We start from the raw sequence: 19,082 nt of genomic DNA, 5'->3' as shown, positions 1-19,082 counted from the left end.
ATCAAATCATAAATCAAATAGATATAGATGCATGAATGGAGATAGTAGAGGCAAAATTAACTACTCACTAGCACATTAATGAGGCATCAAAACATCAATTACGAATCAAACATGTCATAGCAAGAAATCAATCAAGAACAGAGATGAACGCATACAAAATCCCTTTTACTTCCCTTAATTAAATTAATAAGATGGACGCACCATATTAACTAGTTGTAGTTAATCACTAACAAAAACACAATCAACACATTAAGTATATATGGAAGTTTGATCGATTTAAGCAAGGACTTGGCTTCTCGATCTACTATAATTTCTTTTTGCTATGATCTGCTATAATTTGCTATGAAGCTGCCACATCAGCATCAACCAATCCAACAGCTAATAATAAAGAGTTTACAAACTCACATTGGTGGACTTGAAGCACCATATCGTGCCCTCTTCTTCTTCCTCCCTTCCCTTCCCTTCTCTCTCCCCTTCTCTGTAGCTAAGTCTCTGATCAAATAAACTTAAATCAACTTGAATTTCATATTCTTTTCGATAGCTTCTTTTCGATAACTAAGTTTCTACAAATCCATGTACTTTGGTTTCCATTAACAAAATCATTTTGCAGAGATTCGAAGTTTCAATTTCGATGAAAAAAAGTTTCCAACTTTAAACCCTTTTGCTCAATCTCTGCAAAACCCAAGCAACCCAAAATCAAAGCCAATGGCTTTATCCATGTGGGTCTCTTTAAAACCTTCATTTCTGCAAAACCCAAATCCTCTTTTGCCCCAAATCTCACGCCCAAGTTGTCACTCCCAATCTCCACGAACCCCAGCGATCCGCTGCGGTCTGTGTGAGCTCCGAGAGCGAATTGATTCCATTAAGAGCACCCAGAAAATCACAGAAGCCATGAAGCTTGTAGCGGCTGCCAGGGTACGAAGAGCTCAAGACGCAGTCATCAATGGACGGCCCTTCTCTGAGACCCTTGTGGAGGTTTTATACGACATCAATGAGCAGCTTCAAGGTGAAGACGTTGATATCCCTTTGACTAATGTTAGACCTGTCAAGAAAGTAGCCCTTGTGGTCATTACCAGTGATAGAGGTCTGTGTGGTGGTTTCAACAATGCATTGACTAAGAAAGCGCATACCCGAATTGTGGAGTTGAGGAAATTTGGATTGGAGGTGGTTCTAATCAGCGTTGGGAAGAAGGGAAACTCGTATTTTATGCGTAGGCTGGAGATTAAATCCCCTTCTCAATCCGATAGCTTCTTTTCCTTTGATTATCGTCATTCCCTCCTTCTCTTCTTCCTGCTTCATCTCCACCATTTCTGGGTTCTTACAGAGAAGGGAAGAAAAAAGGGAAGGGAAGGAAAGGAAAGAAGAAGAAGAGGACACGATATGGTGCTTCAGTCCACCAATGTGAGTTTGTAAACTCTTTATTATTAGTCGTTGGATTGACTGATGCTGATGTGGCAGCTTCATAGCAAATTATAGCAGATCATAGCAAAAAGAAATTATTGTAGAGAAGCCAAGTCCTTTAAGCAAATACAATAAGTTAGAACGCTAATCTTATGATGCGAAACTCATTGTTAATTTACCTAAGGAACTATAGGTTTTTGGGGAATTTGATTCTACACCCAAATTCACACACCCCTTTTAGAATAAACCCATCCATAATAGTGTTTTAATATACACCCAAACCAATTAATTAGGTTTATTCAAAATAAAAAAAACCTATTAAATAGGATAAATATTAAAACCCAATGTTGTTAAGAATTACTAAAGCTGCCACTATCAAATTCCCCATTCACCATTAATATTAAAATCCAGTCTTGCTGCCGATGGAATTACTCAACCCTTGATTCCAACAATTGAAAACTCACCTCTGGGTTGGAGGTTATGTAATCTCCACATTCAAAAGCCTAATCTCTAGCTACATTCAAAGCCGGTATCAATATCTCCACAATCATGAGATTATGTTTTTGATTTCAAATTGTGATTGTGATATAAATGGATCACACAATCAGAGGTTGGTGGGTTGCCTTTGTTCAACTGCATATCCCTTTAATCTGATTGGCATGGTTGATGAGCATTGTGTTTGCTACCTATTCAATAGGTGTGTGTCTTCCTGACGGAGAGGTATTTGTTTTGTGATTGTTCAGGGTTTATGCTATTGAATAGGTATAATAGACTCTACAAGTTCTTGATTGCATGTTTCTTTTTCCTCTTATTGTTTCTCAATAGATTCTACAAGTTCTTGATGGCTAAAGAATACTCCCACCTACAGTTTAGGTGCGACCTTCTCCACAATCATGCGATTATGTTTTTGATTTCAAATTGTGATTGTGATATAAATGAATCGCACAATCAGAGGTTGGTGGGTTGCCTTTGTTCAACTGCATATCCCTTTAATTCGATTGGCACAGTTGGTGAGCATTGTGTTTGCTACCTATTCAATAGGTGTGTGTCTTCCTGACGAAGAGGTATTTGTAGGTATTTGTTTTGTGAGTTTTCAGGGTTTATGTTATTGAATAGGTATAATAGACTCTACAAGTTCTTGATTGCATGTTTCTTTTTCTTCTTATTGTTTCTCAATAGATTCTACAAGTTCTTGATGGCTAAAGAATACTCCCACCTAGAGTTTAGGTGCTATCTAATAATGGGAATATCTCCACAAAAAAAAGTTTAATCACGTTGAGAAATCTACGAAATCTAATAGGAATATCTACACAAACATATCTACTAAAAATTAGCAAATATATAGATCAAATCTGAAAGGAAGAGATATACAATAATTAATGTGATGCCCCGGAAATTCGTAATTATTTTCCGAGGATTTTCCGGAATTAATTTTATGGTTGTTGGACGATTTCGTGGCTCGTGGACGGAGCGGAGGTGTTTCGGACGAATTTTTATTCGAAAATTATGACTTTAGGGGGGTTGCACAAGTTGACTTTTGATACGTTGAGATTCTCTAGAAACTTTCTTCACGAAAGTTGTAGAGCGCGTCGATACGAGTTCGTGGACATGTGGAACACGAGAATCGAAGTTTATATGACAAAGTTATGGCCATTGGAAGAAGTTTCCACTTTGGTATAAATATAAGTTTCCCATTCGGGAAACTTACTATTTTCATTTGGTTTCCTCTTCCGGAAACCCTCAGTTTTTCTCTCTCTCTTCTCTCTCGACTGATACCTTCGGTATCTAGGTTTTTCGACTGACCCGACCCTAACCCGGTATTCCGACCCGGTCGGAACTCCATTCTCCGGCGACCTCCGGCCTTGAAATCTGCACAGAACGGTTCGCCTCCCTTGTGCGGTCGTCTCTGTGGCAGCCTCTAGCGACGATTCACGGCGGAGGAGGTGCAGCAAGGCGGTGCAGACGTAGGTTTTCGACCCGACCGGAAAACGCAGCTCCGACGACAGCAAGGCTTCGGGCCAAGCTTGGGGAGCTCAGAGCAGCCTCCTTGATCGATACTTGGTGTTTGTTTGGATCGATTTACGTGGAAATCAGTTCAACTCAGTTTGAGCAAGGATCCAAAGCTTGTGAGGTACTTGACGAAGTATTCTTTGGACGGCTATTGTGATTGGCTGCTTTGTTCTGTATTGAAGACGCAGCGGGAGTTTCGAGGTGAGTAATCTCACAAGGTTCATTTTGGAACGGAACACCTTATCGTTTTGTGAGTTATTGATTTAACTGCAAATTATATGTTTTGGTGGGTTATGGAGTTATGGAAACAATAGGCATGCCTGATGCGTTTTATTGTTTTGTGTTATGGCTTTTCGGAAAAATAATGATTATGGAAATGATGATTTCGATTGTTTTGAAAAGCGTTGAGATTGTGTAACGTTTTGAGTCCTGTGCGACTGTTTTAACGTTTTGATCCGATGACCGGTGGTTTGAGGATGTGAGAGTCACAGGTTGTGATTTCTCCTTTTGATTGATTTAACATTTGGGGTCTAGTGCGACTCGTTTGAATGTTTTGATCTGAGGGTCAGGTTGGCCTAAGGATCCGGGGTTGCAGGTTGCATCCTCAGGCAATATATACCGTAAGGTTGAACCTTGGCCGAGGTGACAGGTTACGATATATTCAGTTAGAGCTCTGTCTGTTGTCATGGTACATCATGGGGGGTAGCGGGGAGCTATCTGATGCTCATGAGTACGTGTTTTTAAAAGGGAGTTTCGGGGATTCTTTCTTTTAAATGTCCGGGGAGGCTTGTGAATCATATTCTATTTGTTAGGTTAACGATGGATATGATTGAGGTGTGTTGATGTTGTCCAGGTTGGACCGATTTGTGGTATTATCCAGGTTGGACTGAATTGATGATTTCTATAGTATGAATTGTTTTGCTGTGACTTCCTGAACTAAATTGCACGCAGGGGTTACTATGAATTGTTTTTCTTGTTTTGCTGTGACTTCCTGAACTAAATTGCACGCAGGGTTACTATGAATTGTTTTGCTTGTTTTGCTGTGACTTCCTGAACTAAATTGCACGCAGGGGTTACTATGAATTGTTTTGCTTGTTTTACTGTGACTTCCTGAACTAAATTGCACGCAGGGGTTACTATGAATGGTTTTGTTTGATCTTTAAGGTCATAGTGATGACGATTGTACTCTGTGTGAGGATAGGAAGGTGATTTATTGTTTTCACCTTTGATGTCATGTTGATGACAAAGACTTCCGGTGGGAAGGAAATGAGTGCGATCTGTGTGGCTCGCCTATGTGTGCTAAGGGATTCCAAACACTACCTGAGGAGGTTTTGTTTGACTGGAATTTGTGTAATTGGATGCTAGGTTGGGAGTCTGAGTATGTGATTTAGTCACGATGTGTCCTACATAAGCATGTTGTGGAAGATTTTGGAACAGATGGTTCCAGTTGTGAGTTGTGCTTATCGTTGTTAGGTTGAGGTGACTTAAGAATGTGTTCCTGCTTTGTGGTTTTGAGTTTACTCATACGAGCTTGCAAAAGCTTACCGGGTTTGTTATGTGGTAACCCGGTGCACCATTCAAACGGTGTAGGGGTTAATCCTGCAGGTTAGGATAATCGGGGCTGAAGCTGAGGCAGCTTGTTGGCAGCAGAACGGGTAGGAAGAAAATTTTGTTGGCTTTGCCATTGTTATGACTTCCGCTATGTAGTAAGCTCTGAGGAGCATTTACGTTTTATCTTGTTGTTGGCAATTTAATTCATAAGCTTATGTAATATATGACTCTGTGGGCGGGTCAATATTGACATAGTAGGTTCAGGGCATCAATATGTATGTAGTTAAAAGGGAAAAAGTTTTCAGGTACTTGATATTGATGACTGAACGTTCACGCATATATAATTATGGGGTTATATATCGATTTTTATTTGTCTTAAAAATCAGGGGCGTGACAATTAAGGCAATCAATCTTTTTAAATAAGGAATATCTACACAAACATATCTCCTAAAATATGGCATCAGTTATATATATACACTATAATTAAGGCGATTAATCACGTTGAGATATTTAATAATAGGAATATCTACACAAACATATCTACTAAAAAATGGCAAATATATAGATCAAATCAGAAAGGAAGAGATATACAATAATTAAGGCAATTAATCATTTTTAAATAAGGAAAAATAAATTGATTGTATTAAATTCTAATTTGTGTTTATAACTGATGCCATATTTAAATTCAAAAAAAAAAAAAACAGCTATATTTGAGGAATATTTTCCTTATTCAATCAGAAGGGTAAAATAGTCAAACTAAAAAAATGTAAAAAAACTTAATTATAGACTTAAAACCTATATATAAGGAATGTTTAATTATGTGAATGGGTGTAGATTAAAAGAAAATATAAGAATGAGTTTTTCTTAATAGGAGCTTCATTTTTTGGGTTTTTTTCTAATTTTCTCTAGGTTTTTCTGCTTAGCAATTAAGACCTAGAACGCTAGCAAATCTTAATCTGAAAACAATTATATGCTCATAATTCCAAGTATACATCCAAAGATTACAAAACATATAAGAGGTGGGATTAAAGCACAAAATCAACAAACAAACTATAACATATTGAAATCGCAATTTTTTGTTTTGAAAACCTAAAATGTTAAACGTACTTCATAATATTTGGAAATTAAACATCAATACAATATTTTCAATCTCATAAATATTCGAAACATTCAAATAATCATAACAAAAAGAAATCATTATTTCATTTTCACAACAACGGTATCGGTGTGGCGCAAGTTCAACGAGGCGTGCAAACAGAATGAACATGGATTGAATGGCGGGATCGTTCATTTTTGGAATCTATACCATCATCAAGCTTAGGGCCAGTCTCAAAGACTTTGAAAGGGTTGTCTCGGCCATGGAGAGGCTTGCCCCACCGTCCCGAAAGAATGACCCAGCCGCGACCGTTGTCAGCCAGAAGGGGTGAAGGGGCTATAAAGGCTGGTGTAGAAGGGGGTTACGAAAACTAGTGGATGAGGGAGAACGACAACGATTCTCGGTTCCACCCGGATGCAAATCATTCAAAAACCCAATCCAATGCGAGAAAACTTTGGAGGCATCGAGTGAGAGAGGTCGGAGAGTAAAACACTTAAAACGTCTCATATAATACTCCTATCGTCCAACCTTCTAAACGATTAAGGCAAGGTGATCTTCTTTCACTTTACCTCTTCCTTCATCCCACCAATATCTTTCGACCTCATTAATGCAGCGACCACATCCGTTTCTCATAATTGATGTTGAAGGTAGGACACTCTAAAGGAATACTTGACATAGACAATATAGTCTTAGACGATGCAAACAATGCGTCGCTCAAATATGTCCTCAACCAAGCAACAGTTTTAGAAAATCTTGCAGATTATCTATACTATCTAGAAGCCTTGTACAAGTTAGTAGATGATAAGTTTTCCATTTATTCAGCTTATTGATGTAGAGTTGGCCGAGTTGTACAAGGCTTGTCATCTATAGGTTTTAAAGATACAAGTTTTTTTTTTTTTTTTTAGGATGAATCAAAGCAAACACCTTTGAGATTTTATGTTGCGGTGGCGACAGCAATATCAACGCAAATATCCATATGAAATTTTAAATAAGTCTAATGCTAGGTGATGTTTGTTTTAAAAATGGGTCATTGACCCAAAACACCAAAATTGGCCAAAATTATCCTACTTACCCCAGTAACATATTTTTATTCCCACTAATCCAATTTAAACTGAAATGACAATTTTACCTTAAACCTAATTTATAAACTCCAGCCACTGCCATGAGACACCTCTCTCTCTCTCTCTCTCTCTCTCTCTCTCTCTCTCGCACATCCCTCCGATTTGAAGTCGTACGATTCTCGTCAGCTACGGCGTCCGGCACCAGAGTCAACCTCGACCACCACCACCGCCTCAATTGGCTTCCTCAGAAATCCTCTCACCGTCGCTCACTGCGTTGGAACAGTAGCTGTAGCAGAAAGAAAAGAAAAAAACGAAGATGGTCAAAAACTCAAATCGACTGGCCGTAGCCGATCAATCCATAAGCCATGGTCGTGGAGGCATAACCTACCGCAACAGCCAAGATGGGAATATTTAATTTGGTGTTGGGTGCACCAACCAAATGGTAAACATCAGAGGATTCAATGAGTCATTATGAAGCAAACGACATGGATTGGAGTATCAATTGTTTAATGGTGCAAGTGTATCTACAGTATGGTAGTATGGTAGGAATGGGTCATTTGGCTATAGTGTGGGTTTGGATTTTATGAGATATTTCCACATGCTACTTTTTTTGGACTTAAAACATTTCTTTTTTTTGTTTTGTTTTGTTATAACAGACATAATTTGGTATAAGTTGCAGAGATTACATAACTATTCTTTGGGTCAAATATTGCAGGTTTGATTAATATTCATATTTGTTATATAGGACAAAAAAGAAATCGAGTATTAATATCCATTAATATTCATATTTGGGGGGCAATAACGGTCTACTGGGGGCAATAGAGGTTTTTTAAGGGTCTATTGGGGGGCAATAGACGTTTTGAATTGATGTAATCTTTTCGTTTTTTTTTCTTTGATGAAAGTTTTATTTGTCTAATTTTAGGAAGATTAGTTCTCATTCTGGCAACCGACAGTTCTATTGGGGGGCAATAGACCTCTATTGCCTCTCTATTTGGGGCAATAAACCTTTTCGGTGACCTATGAGATCTCCGACGACCTCTTTAGGGACCTTCGGCGAGGTTTTCAGGAAAGTCCGGTCAGCGGTGGCCGGTGATCGGAATCCGGCGGCCGGTGACGGGGCTCCGGCGAAGTCTCCTATGGTTTCTCTCCCTTCCATTCTCTCTCTCTCTCAAAGTAACACATGGTTGAGGGTAAAATGGTATTAAAAAACCAAAAAAAAACTTAATGGGGTATTAGGGAAGATTTCCTTAAAAAAACTTAATGGGGTAAGTGAGAAAAAAAACTTTAAAAATGGGGTAAATAGACAAAAACCCTTTAAAGATTGATCACTTATTGGAATTATGTTGTTACTTAATCACAATTACATTGCATATAAAATGATGGAGCTTCTTTTAATTCGAGGCAAAAAAAAAAAAGTCACTTATTTTCCGCTTATGATAGTTTTATTTTTTAGGGGTGCACCCTTGGCAGAACGCAAACACCTACAAGATATGTTTTCTATATATGAAGTACCTTTCAGTCAAAAATCAATGACGAAAAGTCCGCTATCGTTTTTAGTGCTAGCACAAGTGAATATGAGAAATTGTTGTTAGGGGAAGCAATGGGGATGGAGATTGTGGAATGTCATAATAATACCTTGAGCTCCCAACGTTGAAGTGTAGAGACAAAAATGAAATTCTTAAAAGGGTCGTTAGAGAAAGAACGCAAAACCTAGTAGACGGATGACAATACAAGCTTCTCTCTATAGCGAAAAGGAGGTGGTAATCAAAGAAGTTCTCCAAGACATCCCAACTTATCATGAGATGAGTGTATTTCAATTTCCTTTAGGTCTTTCTAAAGATCTGAGTTGTGTGGTGACAAAGACTTCATAGAGAAATAAGGAGAAAAAATGAGTGAATTGGAAGAAATAGGAGTCCATCGGCAATTCAAAAGAAGAGGGTGGTCTTCGTTTTAGGAATTTTGGAAAGTTCAACCAAGTTATGGTTGGAAAACAAACCTGGAAACTAATCGAATTCCCAAATTCATTGGTGAGCCTAGTCCTCAAGGCTCGTACTGTTTCCAAATCCTCTTTCATGCATGCAAATCTCGAAAAGAAGCTTTCTTTTATCTAGGACTACACCAATAACAGCAATTAGGGACAGATAGAAATCGCCGCTAGAAGATTTTTAGTGACTAAACGCTAATCAAAATCGCCTCTAATAGTTTGAGTGGTGAATTAGATATCCATCTCTAAAAGTTGTGTCTCTAAAGGGTATTAGAGATAGCTGGGACATAAAATCTGTCTTTATAGATTTTACTATTAAAATATTAATAAAAAAATTTCTTTTTATGTAATATACAAATGTATAATACATAAAAAATAGATTATTTTTTTTCTTTAAAATAAATAAAAAGTAGATTGTAGAAACCACAATATTTATATACCATAATACATAAAATAAAAATAACATACTGTTCAAGTAAACCCTAATTTGTGTTTGGCCCAAACTCTAGGTTACTTGACCTAGTGGTAATAGGGTTAAATTAGAAGGATCTAGATTCCTATTCAATGTACGATTACTTTCCTTGTATGATTGAGATTCTATGCATTATAATCCTCTATATAAAGAGGCCCCTATTATCAATGAGAACACACAGCAAATTTCTCTCAATTTCAGTTTCTCTACAACACGTTATCAGCACGAAGCCCTAACCCTGAAAATCCTAATTTCGTAACCTTCAAAATCCTGCAACCACCGCCCCACATATCGAAGCCCTATTCCCAAGGAGCCTAGAACCGGCGGCGAAACCACCGGAACCGGCCGGAAATCCCATGAACCGGCCATCGGAAAAATCGGACCGGCCCCTGCAAGCCCTGCCGAGATCTGCCGAGCCCTGTGCCTGCATCTGCCGAGACCTGCCGACAGCCCCTGCAAGCCTCCTGCCGAGACCTACCGAGACACCTGCCGAACCCTGCGCACTCTTGTGCTTGCCCCTGTCGACATCTGTCGAAAGCTTCGCATAGCCCCTGCCGACACCTGCCGAAGACCTGCGCACCCCTGTGCCTGCATCTGCCGACAGTTGCCTAGCACCTGCCGAGCATCTACCTGCCAGCCCTGCACAGCCTCCGCACAGCTCCTGCACAGCCCCTGCAGCAACCCTGCCTAGCTCCGGCCACCACCTCCGGCAACTTTTCCGGCGACCTCCGTCATCTTTTCTGGTCAAGAATTCTGGCATCCTTTCAAGGTAAACTTTTCTAAAAGTTCCCGTTTTTGAAGTTTTTCAATTTCTTCTTCTTTTCTCGGGGACTTCCAACATCCCTTCTTCTACCCCCCTTTCTTCTTCATAGGGGAGACCAATAGTCGAACTGTGGGGGTTCGTGCTCACTCCAAGCTTGGAGCTTGTAGAGTCCTCCAAACTTAGAGTTTGTTGAGAATAAAACGATCGACCACATACATTGTTGTTTCAATCTAATCCAAAACCCCTCTTGGAATCGGATTTTCTTGGAAGCGACTACGCTCAGAAAATCCCTAATTTCTTGGAAGCGACTACGCTCAGAAATTTTATAGTTTTTCGTGGTAGCCTTTTTCGCTCCGAAACTAACCCTATTTTCTTGTTGTTTTTCAGGATGAGTAACCTGAACAAGTTGAGCTTCGCTCCACTAGAGACAACAGGCGCAGGATACCACAAGTGGGTCCGTGATGTGCGCCAGCATCTTAAGGCTGATGGGATCCTGAGTATGATCCAAGAGCCAAGTCAGGACGTGCTTACTCCTCAACAAGCTGCTGCTTTTGAAGCAAATAAAGCTACGAGAGAGGCGAATGAAGCTAAAGCCATCATTCTCATGACAAGGCACATGAATGACGCGCTCCAAAATGAGTACCTCAATGAGGAAGACCCAAGAAAACTATGGGTAGAACTCGAGCAGCGTTTTGGCAACGTCTGTGATTCCCTGCTTCTAGACTTATAAGTGAGATGGCATAGTCTCCGCTTCTGTGATTTCAAGTCTGTACTTGACTACAATTCAGAAGCACTTCGTATCAAGTCTATGATGGAATTTTATGGACAGAAAATCACTGATACGATGTTGATCGAGAAGACTCTCTCCACCTTCCCCGTCTCTGCATTGATGATAGCCAAAAACTATCGAATTGATGTCAATGCTAGGCGCATCACAAGATTTCATGAGCTAATTGGTGCCTTGAACGTAGCTGAAAAGCACGACAACATACTTGTGAAGAACTATAACTCTAGACTCGTGGGAACCAAGTCAAATCCGGAGTCTAATTATAGTCGCGCCTCCAAGGGATGACGCAAGGAGTGAAACCCTAAGAATAGGGATAATTCTGGATGTTCTGGTCCATATTCTCGCCCTAAAGAGGAAGGAAACCGCCAAGATAGGCGTACACAGAACCGTGGAGGTAAACGTGTGAAGAGAGAGAGAGGCCAAGCCTCCGGTTATGGTGGTAACGCCACCAAAGGCAATAACCGTCCTCATAACGCTCCCAGAGCGCCTCGATCAAGGGAACCTGACCATAATGATGCTTGTCTCAGATGTGGATCAAGTGGACATTGGGCAAAGAAGTGTACTGCATCCCAGAACGTTGCAAACGCATACAAGATGTATCGTGAAGCAAGGGAGGCAAATTACATGGAACAAGAAGATCAAGATGGAGATCTCGATCTAAGGGTGGAAGACTACAAGGATCAAGACCCAAAAACTGGCGATTTTGATTAAGTCTTTTTATTTTCCAAGAGATGTAGGCAATTGCCATATTATTTTTGTAGTAGATGCCAATGATATTAGTATTTCTTCAAAGTAGGCGTACTCAATGTAAGTGTGATGTCTAGGAAAGTTTTGAGATAAGTGGTACTTAAGCGAGCCTTGCTCCACCGACATCTCTCTACTCACCTGGTCACATTTGCATTGGAATTACCGAAAGGAGTTAGACGACTACCATTGTTTTGCATTAGCTAGTTTATTGGATTAGATTTTCTTTGGTTAAAGAAACGATGATGTAATTCCGTTTGGCTTATTAATAAAAGTTGAGTTCTTTTCTTTATGACTCCTTTTTTAATTACGAGCTTTTCTTTTAGGAATGGATCAACTTCAATGTCTTGCGGATAGTGCGACTACGCACACCATTCTACGACATAGGCAATTATTCTTGGAGATGTTGCCTACATATTCATCTGTGACTACGATGGCTGGGCCATCAGGTTTAGTTCAAGGACATGGAATGGCCCAATTCCTTTTGCCCAATGGCACCTTGATTAAAGTCACTGAAGCTCTCTACGCTCCTAAGGCAAATCGAACCTTATTGAGCTTTAAAGATATTAGAGCCAACGGATTCCATGCAGAAAAGCATAGTGAGAACGGAATAGAATTCCTTTGCATTACCTCTAATGATTGCGGAAGAAAGCGCATCTTAGAGAAGCTTATGTGTCAATCTAGTGAACTTTATGTCACTACAATTCGACCTATTGAATCCAATAATGTCATAAGAGAAGATCTCTTGGATTCAAACACATATTGGCTTTGGCATGATCGACTAGGACACCCTGGTCATGATATGATGCTCCGTATACTAAAGACTTCACACGGACATCCATTCTTCAGAGTGAGAAGAAGCAAGAATCGAAAATTGATTCCTGGACTTAGCAAGACCGCAACAATTGCAGCATCTGGCGCTGCAGCCGTCTTGGGGCGCCATAGGGCCGCCCAAGTCCCATGTGATGATGCCATCAATGGCGCCAACCATGAGCATGACGCCATGGTTGTTCCTCCCAATAGCCATGACGCCATAAACAGAAATTCCCATGGCTCCAACGCCATGATGGGAGATGTAGTCACACATTTTGCTTCTAATAGCGCTCCAGATGCTCAGGCCCAACCAAAATCCTCATTGGTTGCTTCTAAGGCCCCTCGCTCTTTCTGCAAAGCCTGTTCATTCGGGAAATTAGGACCGAGACCGTCCTACGCAAAGGATCCCAAAATACTCATTCCGTTCTTACAGAGAATCCAAGGGGATATCTGTGGACCAATTCTACCATCATGCGGACCTTTTAAATACTTTATGGTATTGGTTGATGCGTCGATACGCTGGTCACATGTCGCGCTGTTGTCCACTCGAAATGCTGCTTATGCTAAACTCCTCGCCCAGATTATCTGTCTACGGGCTCACTACCCTGACCATCCTATTAAGTCAATTCGACTTGATAATGCTGGGGAGTTTACATCGAAAACGTTCGATGACTATTGCATGTCACTGGGGATTGATGTAGAGCGTCCAGGTCCCCATGTTCATACCCAAAATGGTCTCGCAGAAGCCGCTATCAAACGACTACAGATGATAGCACAGACATTGGTTATGCGCACCAATCTCCCTGTTTCTGCTTGGGGATATGCAATATTGCATGCAGCGACGCTAATTCGTCTACGACCCACTGCCACCCAATCTTACTCTGCGTTACAGCTAGTCACTGGGTACAAGCCTGATATCTCGCACTTACGCATTTTTGGGTGTGCCATTTATGTGCCTATTACGCCGCCACAGCGTACTAAGATGGGTCCACAACGACGAATGGGCATTTATGTTGGATATGAATCTCCAACGATCGTCCGCTACCTTGAACCTTTGACAGGCGATCTCTTTACCGCTAGATTTGCTGATTGTCACTTTGATGAGACAGTCTTCCCATCGTTAGGGGGAGATAAGAACACCGATGTTCAACAGGAACGACAAGAATTGTCGTGGTCTGTCCCCACTATGTCTCATCTCGATCCCCGTACCGCACAGTCCGAACTTGAAGTGCGAAGAATAATCGAGCTCCAGAACGTAGCAGACACTCTACCTGATGCGTTTTCTAATGTTGCCAAAGTGACGAGATCACACATACCTGCTGCAAACGTGCCTGCAAGGATCGATGTCCCAAATACTGGACATCACGCCACTCCTGTGACACCAGGAGATGGCGCCATTGCCCAACATGGCAATGATGTGGCATCTATGGCCGCAGGTCCAGCAAGGAAGCGCGGTAGACCAATTGGTTAGAAGGATACTCGCCCTAGAAAGAGAGCGAATGAGGCACAAACAAATCCTTTGATCATAGATACTCAAAATCCGTCCCATGAGAATGTTCCGGATTATGGTTATGTCCAAGAGACATCATTGGGGGACGCCTCAATGTCAGAACCTATACCTGAGAACGTAGAGATCTCTGTAAATTACACTAGTGTACATGGGACGTGAGAAAGAAACTCCATCATCATTGATGATATATTAGCGTATTCAGTGGCGCGTGAGATTATTGAGACCGATGACATCGAACCACGCTCCGTTGATGAATGTCAACGTAGAGCTGATTGGCCAAAGTGGAAAGATGCGATCCAGACAGAACTTGATTCTCTAGCGAAAAGAAAGGTATTCGGACCAGTTGTGCCAATACCGCCCAACACCAAACCAGTTGGTCACAAATGGGTATTCGTTAGAAAGCGTAATGAGAAAAACGAGATTGTAAGGTACAAAGCTCGCCTTGTGGCGCAAGGTTTCTCACAACGCCCTGGAATCGACTACGAGGAGACCTATTCTCCCGTAATGGATGTAATTCCGCTATCTTGTCAGTTTGGTAGTTTTCGAAAAACTGAACATGCAACTTATGGATGTGGTTACTGCGTATCTATATGGGGATCTAGATATAGAAATATACATGAAGGTCCCAAATGGACTTCACTTACCCAAATCAAGTGGCTCTAAACCACGGAGCGCGTTTGCTATAAGGTTGAAACGCTCACTATATGGATTGAAACAATCTAGACGGATGTGGTACAACCGTCTAAGTGACTACTTGATTGGAAAGGGATATGTCAACAATGAACTATGCCCATGTGTGTTCATAAAAAGGACAAGTTCCGGATTTGCAATAGTAGCGGTTTATGTCGATGACATGAACATAGTTGGCACCCTTAAAGAGTTAAGGGAAACCGCTGAACACTTGAAATCCGAGTTTGAGATTAAAGATCTTGGGAAAACACGGTTTTGCCTCGGTTTAGAACTTGAGCACCGTAGAGATGGTATCCTGATTCACCAATCAACTTATACCCAAAAGATGCTTAGGCGTTTCAACACTGACAAGATTAAGCCTTCAAGCACCCCAATGGTCGTCCGTAGTCTTGACCCAAAGAAGGATCAATTTCGTCCAAAAGATGACGATGAAGAAGTGCTAGAGGCAGAAGTGCCCTACCTAAGTGCAATAGGCACATTATTGTACTTAGCACAATGCACAAGACCGGATATCTCATTCGCTGTGAAATTGCTAGCTAGATATAGCTCTGCGCCAACACGACGCCATTGGACTGGTGTTAAAGATATCTTTCGATACCTAAGTGGTACGATCGATATGGGCTTGTTCTATCCCTACAGAGAGAAGATGGATTCGGACCCATCAAGTGCCAGGGACGCCACATATGGTGGACTGCGTTCCCTCTCCCCATCCCAAAATGATATAAGTGTTTTGGAAGGTTTTGCTGATGCTGAGTACCTCTCTGACCCACACCATTGGACTGGTGTTAAAGATATCTTTCGATACCTAAGTGGTACGATCGATATGGGCTTGTTCTATCCCTACAGAGAGAAGATGGATTCGGACCCATCAAGTGCCAGGGACGCCACATATGGTGGACTGCGTTCCCTCTCCCCATCCCAAAATGATATAAGTGTTTTGGAAGGTTTTGCTGATGCTGGGTACCTCTCTGACCCACACAAAGGTCGCTCCCAAACTGGTTATGTTTTCACCATGGGAAAGACCGCGATATCTTGGAGGTCTACAAAGCAGACCTTAGTCGCTACCTCTTCGAATCATGCAGAGATTATTGCTATTCACGAAGCAGTTCGTGAATGTATATGGCTTCGATCCATAGTTACGCATGTTCGAAGCAATTGTGGTTTGAAGTCTACCACAGATGAGCCAACAAGCATTTATGAGGATAATGCTGCTTGCATTGAACAAATGAAGCAAGGCTACATCAAAGGCGACAACACCAAGCACATATCGCCTAAATTCTTCTACAATCAGCAACAACAGAAGCTCCTCAATATCAAAGTGAACCAGGTTCGATCTGAGGACAATGTGGCAGACTTATTCACTAAGTCATTGCCCAAATCCACGTTTGAGAAACATGTGGCAAGAATTGGCTTGCGAAATTATCTGAACTCCCATGATCGTAGTCATCAGGGGGAGACGCAGACATCAGGGGGAGATGTCTACATGTTCACCTCGAAACGTGAAGGGTGTGTTGTGCTCTTTTTCCCCTTCGACCGAGGTTATTTTTGTCTCACTGGATTTTTGTTACTCGGCAAGGTTTTTTAACGAGGCAATGAGAGAAGCACAGCGTTTGGGCAACACAAGGGGGAGTGTTCAAGTAAACCCTAATTTGTGTTTGGCCCAAACTCTAGGTTACTTGACCTAGTGGTAATAGGGTTAAATTAGAAGGATCTAGATTCCTATTCAATGTACGATTACTTTCCTTGTATGATTGAGATTCTATGCATTGTAATCCTCTATATAAAGAGGCCCCTATTATCAATGAGAACACACAACAAATTTCTCTCAATTTCAATTTCTCTACAACACATACAAATTACAATAAATCAATCTTAAGAACAATGTTCACACTAAAAATTGTTAAGAGACTGGCGAGAATTGAGAACACAGTATCTCCAAACAATATCGCCAAGCATCTCCATCAAGTGTTGGTGGATTTGTTCTCAAGGTCGTAGCAGCAGCCTTCCTGGGTAGTTGCATTTCTATCAGGCGTTGTTGGTTTTGATCTCAAGGAAGTTGCAACAGCCTTCCCGGGTAGATTCATTTCCATCAAGTGTCATTGGATGAAGTTGTAACAATCTTCCTGGGTAGTATTTTGTCACTATTCTAATTTGTGTCAATGTCTGCATCACATATGATTCAAAGCATTCAAACCTAGTAAATCCCCCATCATAATCTCCAAACATATTACAGTGCAGACAATGATATTAAAGGGCAGACATATCAGTAAGCACATTCTAAGTAGATAAAACATAAAACAAAAACTATTTTTTTTGAGTTGAAGGAGCTCAGACTTTATTGATAATCAAGAAACTCATAATACAAGCCTAAATAAGAAAAAAGATGCAACAAATGCATCAAAAATACAAGAAAAAAAGGAATATAGCAATAGCGCATGCACTGTTTTACCACTACGGATTGCTGTCGTGTAGTGAATTTTGTAGTCGATGGTATGACTACCCATGCATATCCAATTCACAAAATGACAAAAGTCAATTTGAAGAAAAACAGAGGGCAATCTTCCATCAAAAGATCGAAACAGGCCACGGGTGTCAGAACATGGCCGTGTTGGCATACGATCCCTTTCGAACAAATACCATAATCCCGGATCCCCGACCCAATACAAATTAACCTCAAAATCCCAAACCCAATGCAATAATCGGAAGGGAGCCCAATAGAGAATTTGTATCACACTTCTGGGTCGGAACCAAGGCCCACCCGGATCCAACCCAGACCCGTCCACCAAACCCAATACCAAGTATTGCCTAGAGTCCAAAGGCGTTCAAACCTTCCGCCGCCGACGTACCATCCGTCCACCAAAAAACCTATGAACACGCTTGTAAATAGCAACATTAAACTTTGATAAACATAGTACCTTTTCTAGCTATAACGAAAGAAAGTGCCTGCCCGGGTGAGAAACCAACATCAAAATATGTCCAATAATAAGTCCTGAAAAAAAAAAAAAAAAGTAAGTAAAAACCATAGTGCCACTGAAACAATGATAGATCCAGCAAAAGCGAAATGAAAGAAAAAAGTACTGCCCTTTTCAATGAGTACTGATTTTCCTTAGCTGCAATCTTCAACTCTTTCATCTGCTATCTACAAATGGCTCAACAAAGAAGGAAGAATACTATGAAATGTACTTTTACACCTAATCAAGTGTCATCTACTGTAACAAATTGAAAATTATATGACACTGACCTCAAATAATTCAGTGAAATACATCATTGTTTCGTCCAAGAGCAGCAAAGAAAGTTCTTTACTCTACATAAACAGATGAAAAAATTAGACTGAGCCTTATGTTAACATGTCATTGGCAACAAAACAAGAATGTGCATTGAAATGGGATGATCTTGTGAAAAGAATAAAAAGGGATGGATTAGACTGAGCTATGCTTAAGACAAAGTTAAATGCTTAACATCAAAATTGGATGCCTATATTTAGCTATAACCTAATTCAAGTGTAGGACGTCCAAGGCAGCATCTACCATATGCATATGTCTCTATAGATGAGATGAAAATAGAGGAAGCAAATTACAATGAAGCTATAAAAAGCATGCCTACCATGCTTGAGAGTTGTTCTCTGATGTAGGTCAATGACCTCAACATTGCTTCAAGAGTGTCCCTAGTCAGTTCGAACTTCACCTCGATTTCATCTAGACTTGTTTTGGTATAGTCTGCAGCTGCAAAAACAAAATAAATCAAATAATACAAAATCATGTATTTAAACAAAAACAGTAGAACAATCTAATGACACCCTACTAAGTATAGTCAATCAGAAACACACCTACAGCAGCTTGCCAATTTAGAGAATGGCTTTTTTTGCTTTCTTTTCTTTACTGAACTATCAAATCATGGATTTTGTGCCCTAAATTAGCATGTATTCAAGAAAGAAACTAGATATATTCAAGACATAAGCAAACTCAGTACAATCAGGTAATTAGAAAACTATAGTATTAAGTAATGAGGAAACATACAAATGTCCCATGGTCTCCTTGTCCACGAATGTGGTCTTCTTCTCGTGACTTGAAACAACGTCGTCACTCCTCAACATCACAGTTTATTTAAAATCCTAAATCTTCTCCCAAATGCTCGCACTCAATTACTACGAGAAGAACGCAGAACGCAGTGAAAAGTAAAATAAAAAATCACAGACTATGA

At 40.6% G+C, this 19,082-nt stretch overlaps 1 protein-coding gene across 1 annotated transcript; it reads left to right on the top strand.

Moving 5' to 3' along the window:
• Positions 1-891: 891 nt before the first annotated feature.
• On the top strand, positions 892-1,413 carry LOC133711671 (ATP synthase gamma chain 1, chloroplastic-like). Its single transcript, XM_062137773.1, has one exon. The coding sequence runs from the start codon at positions 892-894 to the stop codon at positions 1,411-1,413; it is 522 nt and encodes a 173-aa protein (XP_061993757.1).
• The last annotated feature ends 17,669 nt before the right edge of the window (positions 1,414-19,082 follow it).

The sequence above is a fragment of the Rosa rugosa genome, chromosome 5 (genome assembly GCF_958449725.1).
Source record: "Rosa rugosa chromosome 5, drRosRugo1.1, whole genome shotgun sequence".
In the NCBI taxonomy this organism is placed as follows: Eukaryota; Viridiplantae; Streptophyta; class Magnoliopsida; order Rosales; family Rosaceae; genus Rosa; species Rosa rugosa.
The sequence above is the reverse complement of the archived record's forward strand: the minus strand, read 5'-3'. Positions and strand labels throughout refer to the sequence as shown.

Bases quoted from the DNA above. Each gene is read 5' to 3' on its own strand.
- LOC133711671 (XM_062137773.1), top strand. From the start codon at position 892: ATGAAGCTTGTAGCGGCTGCCAGGGTACGAAGAGCTCAAGACGCAGTC.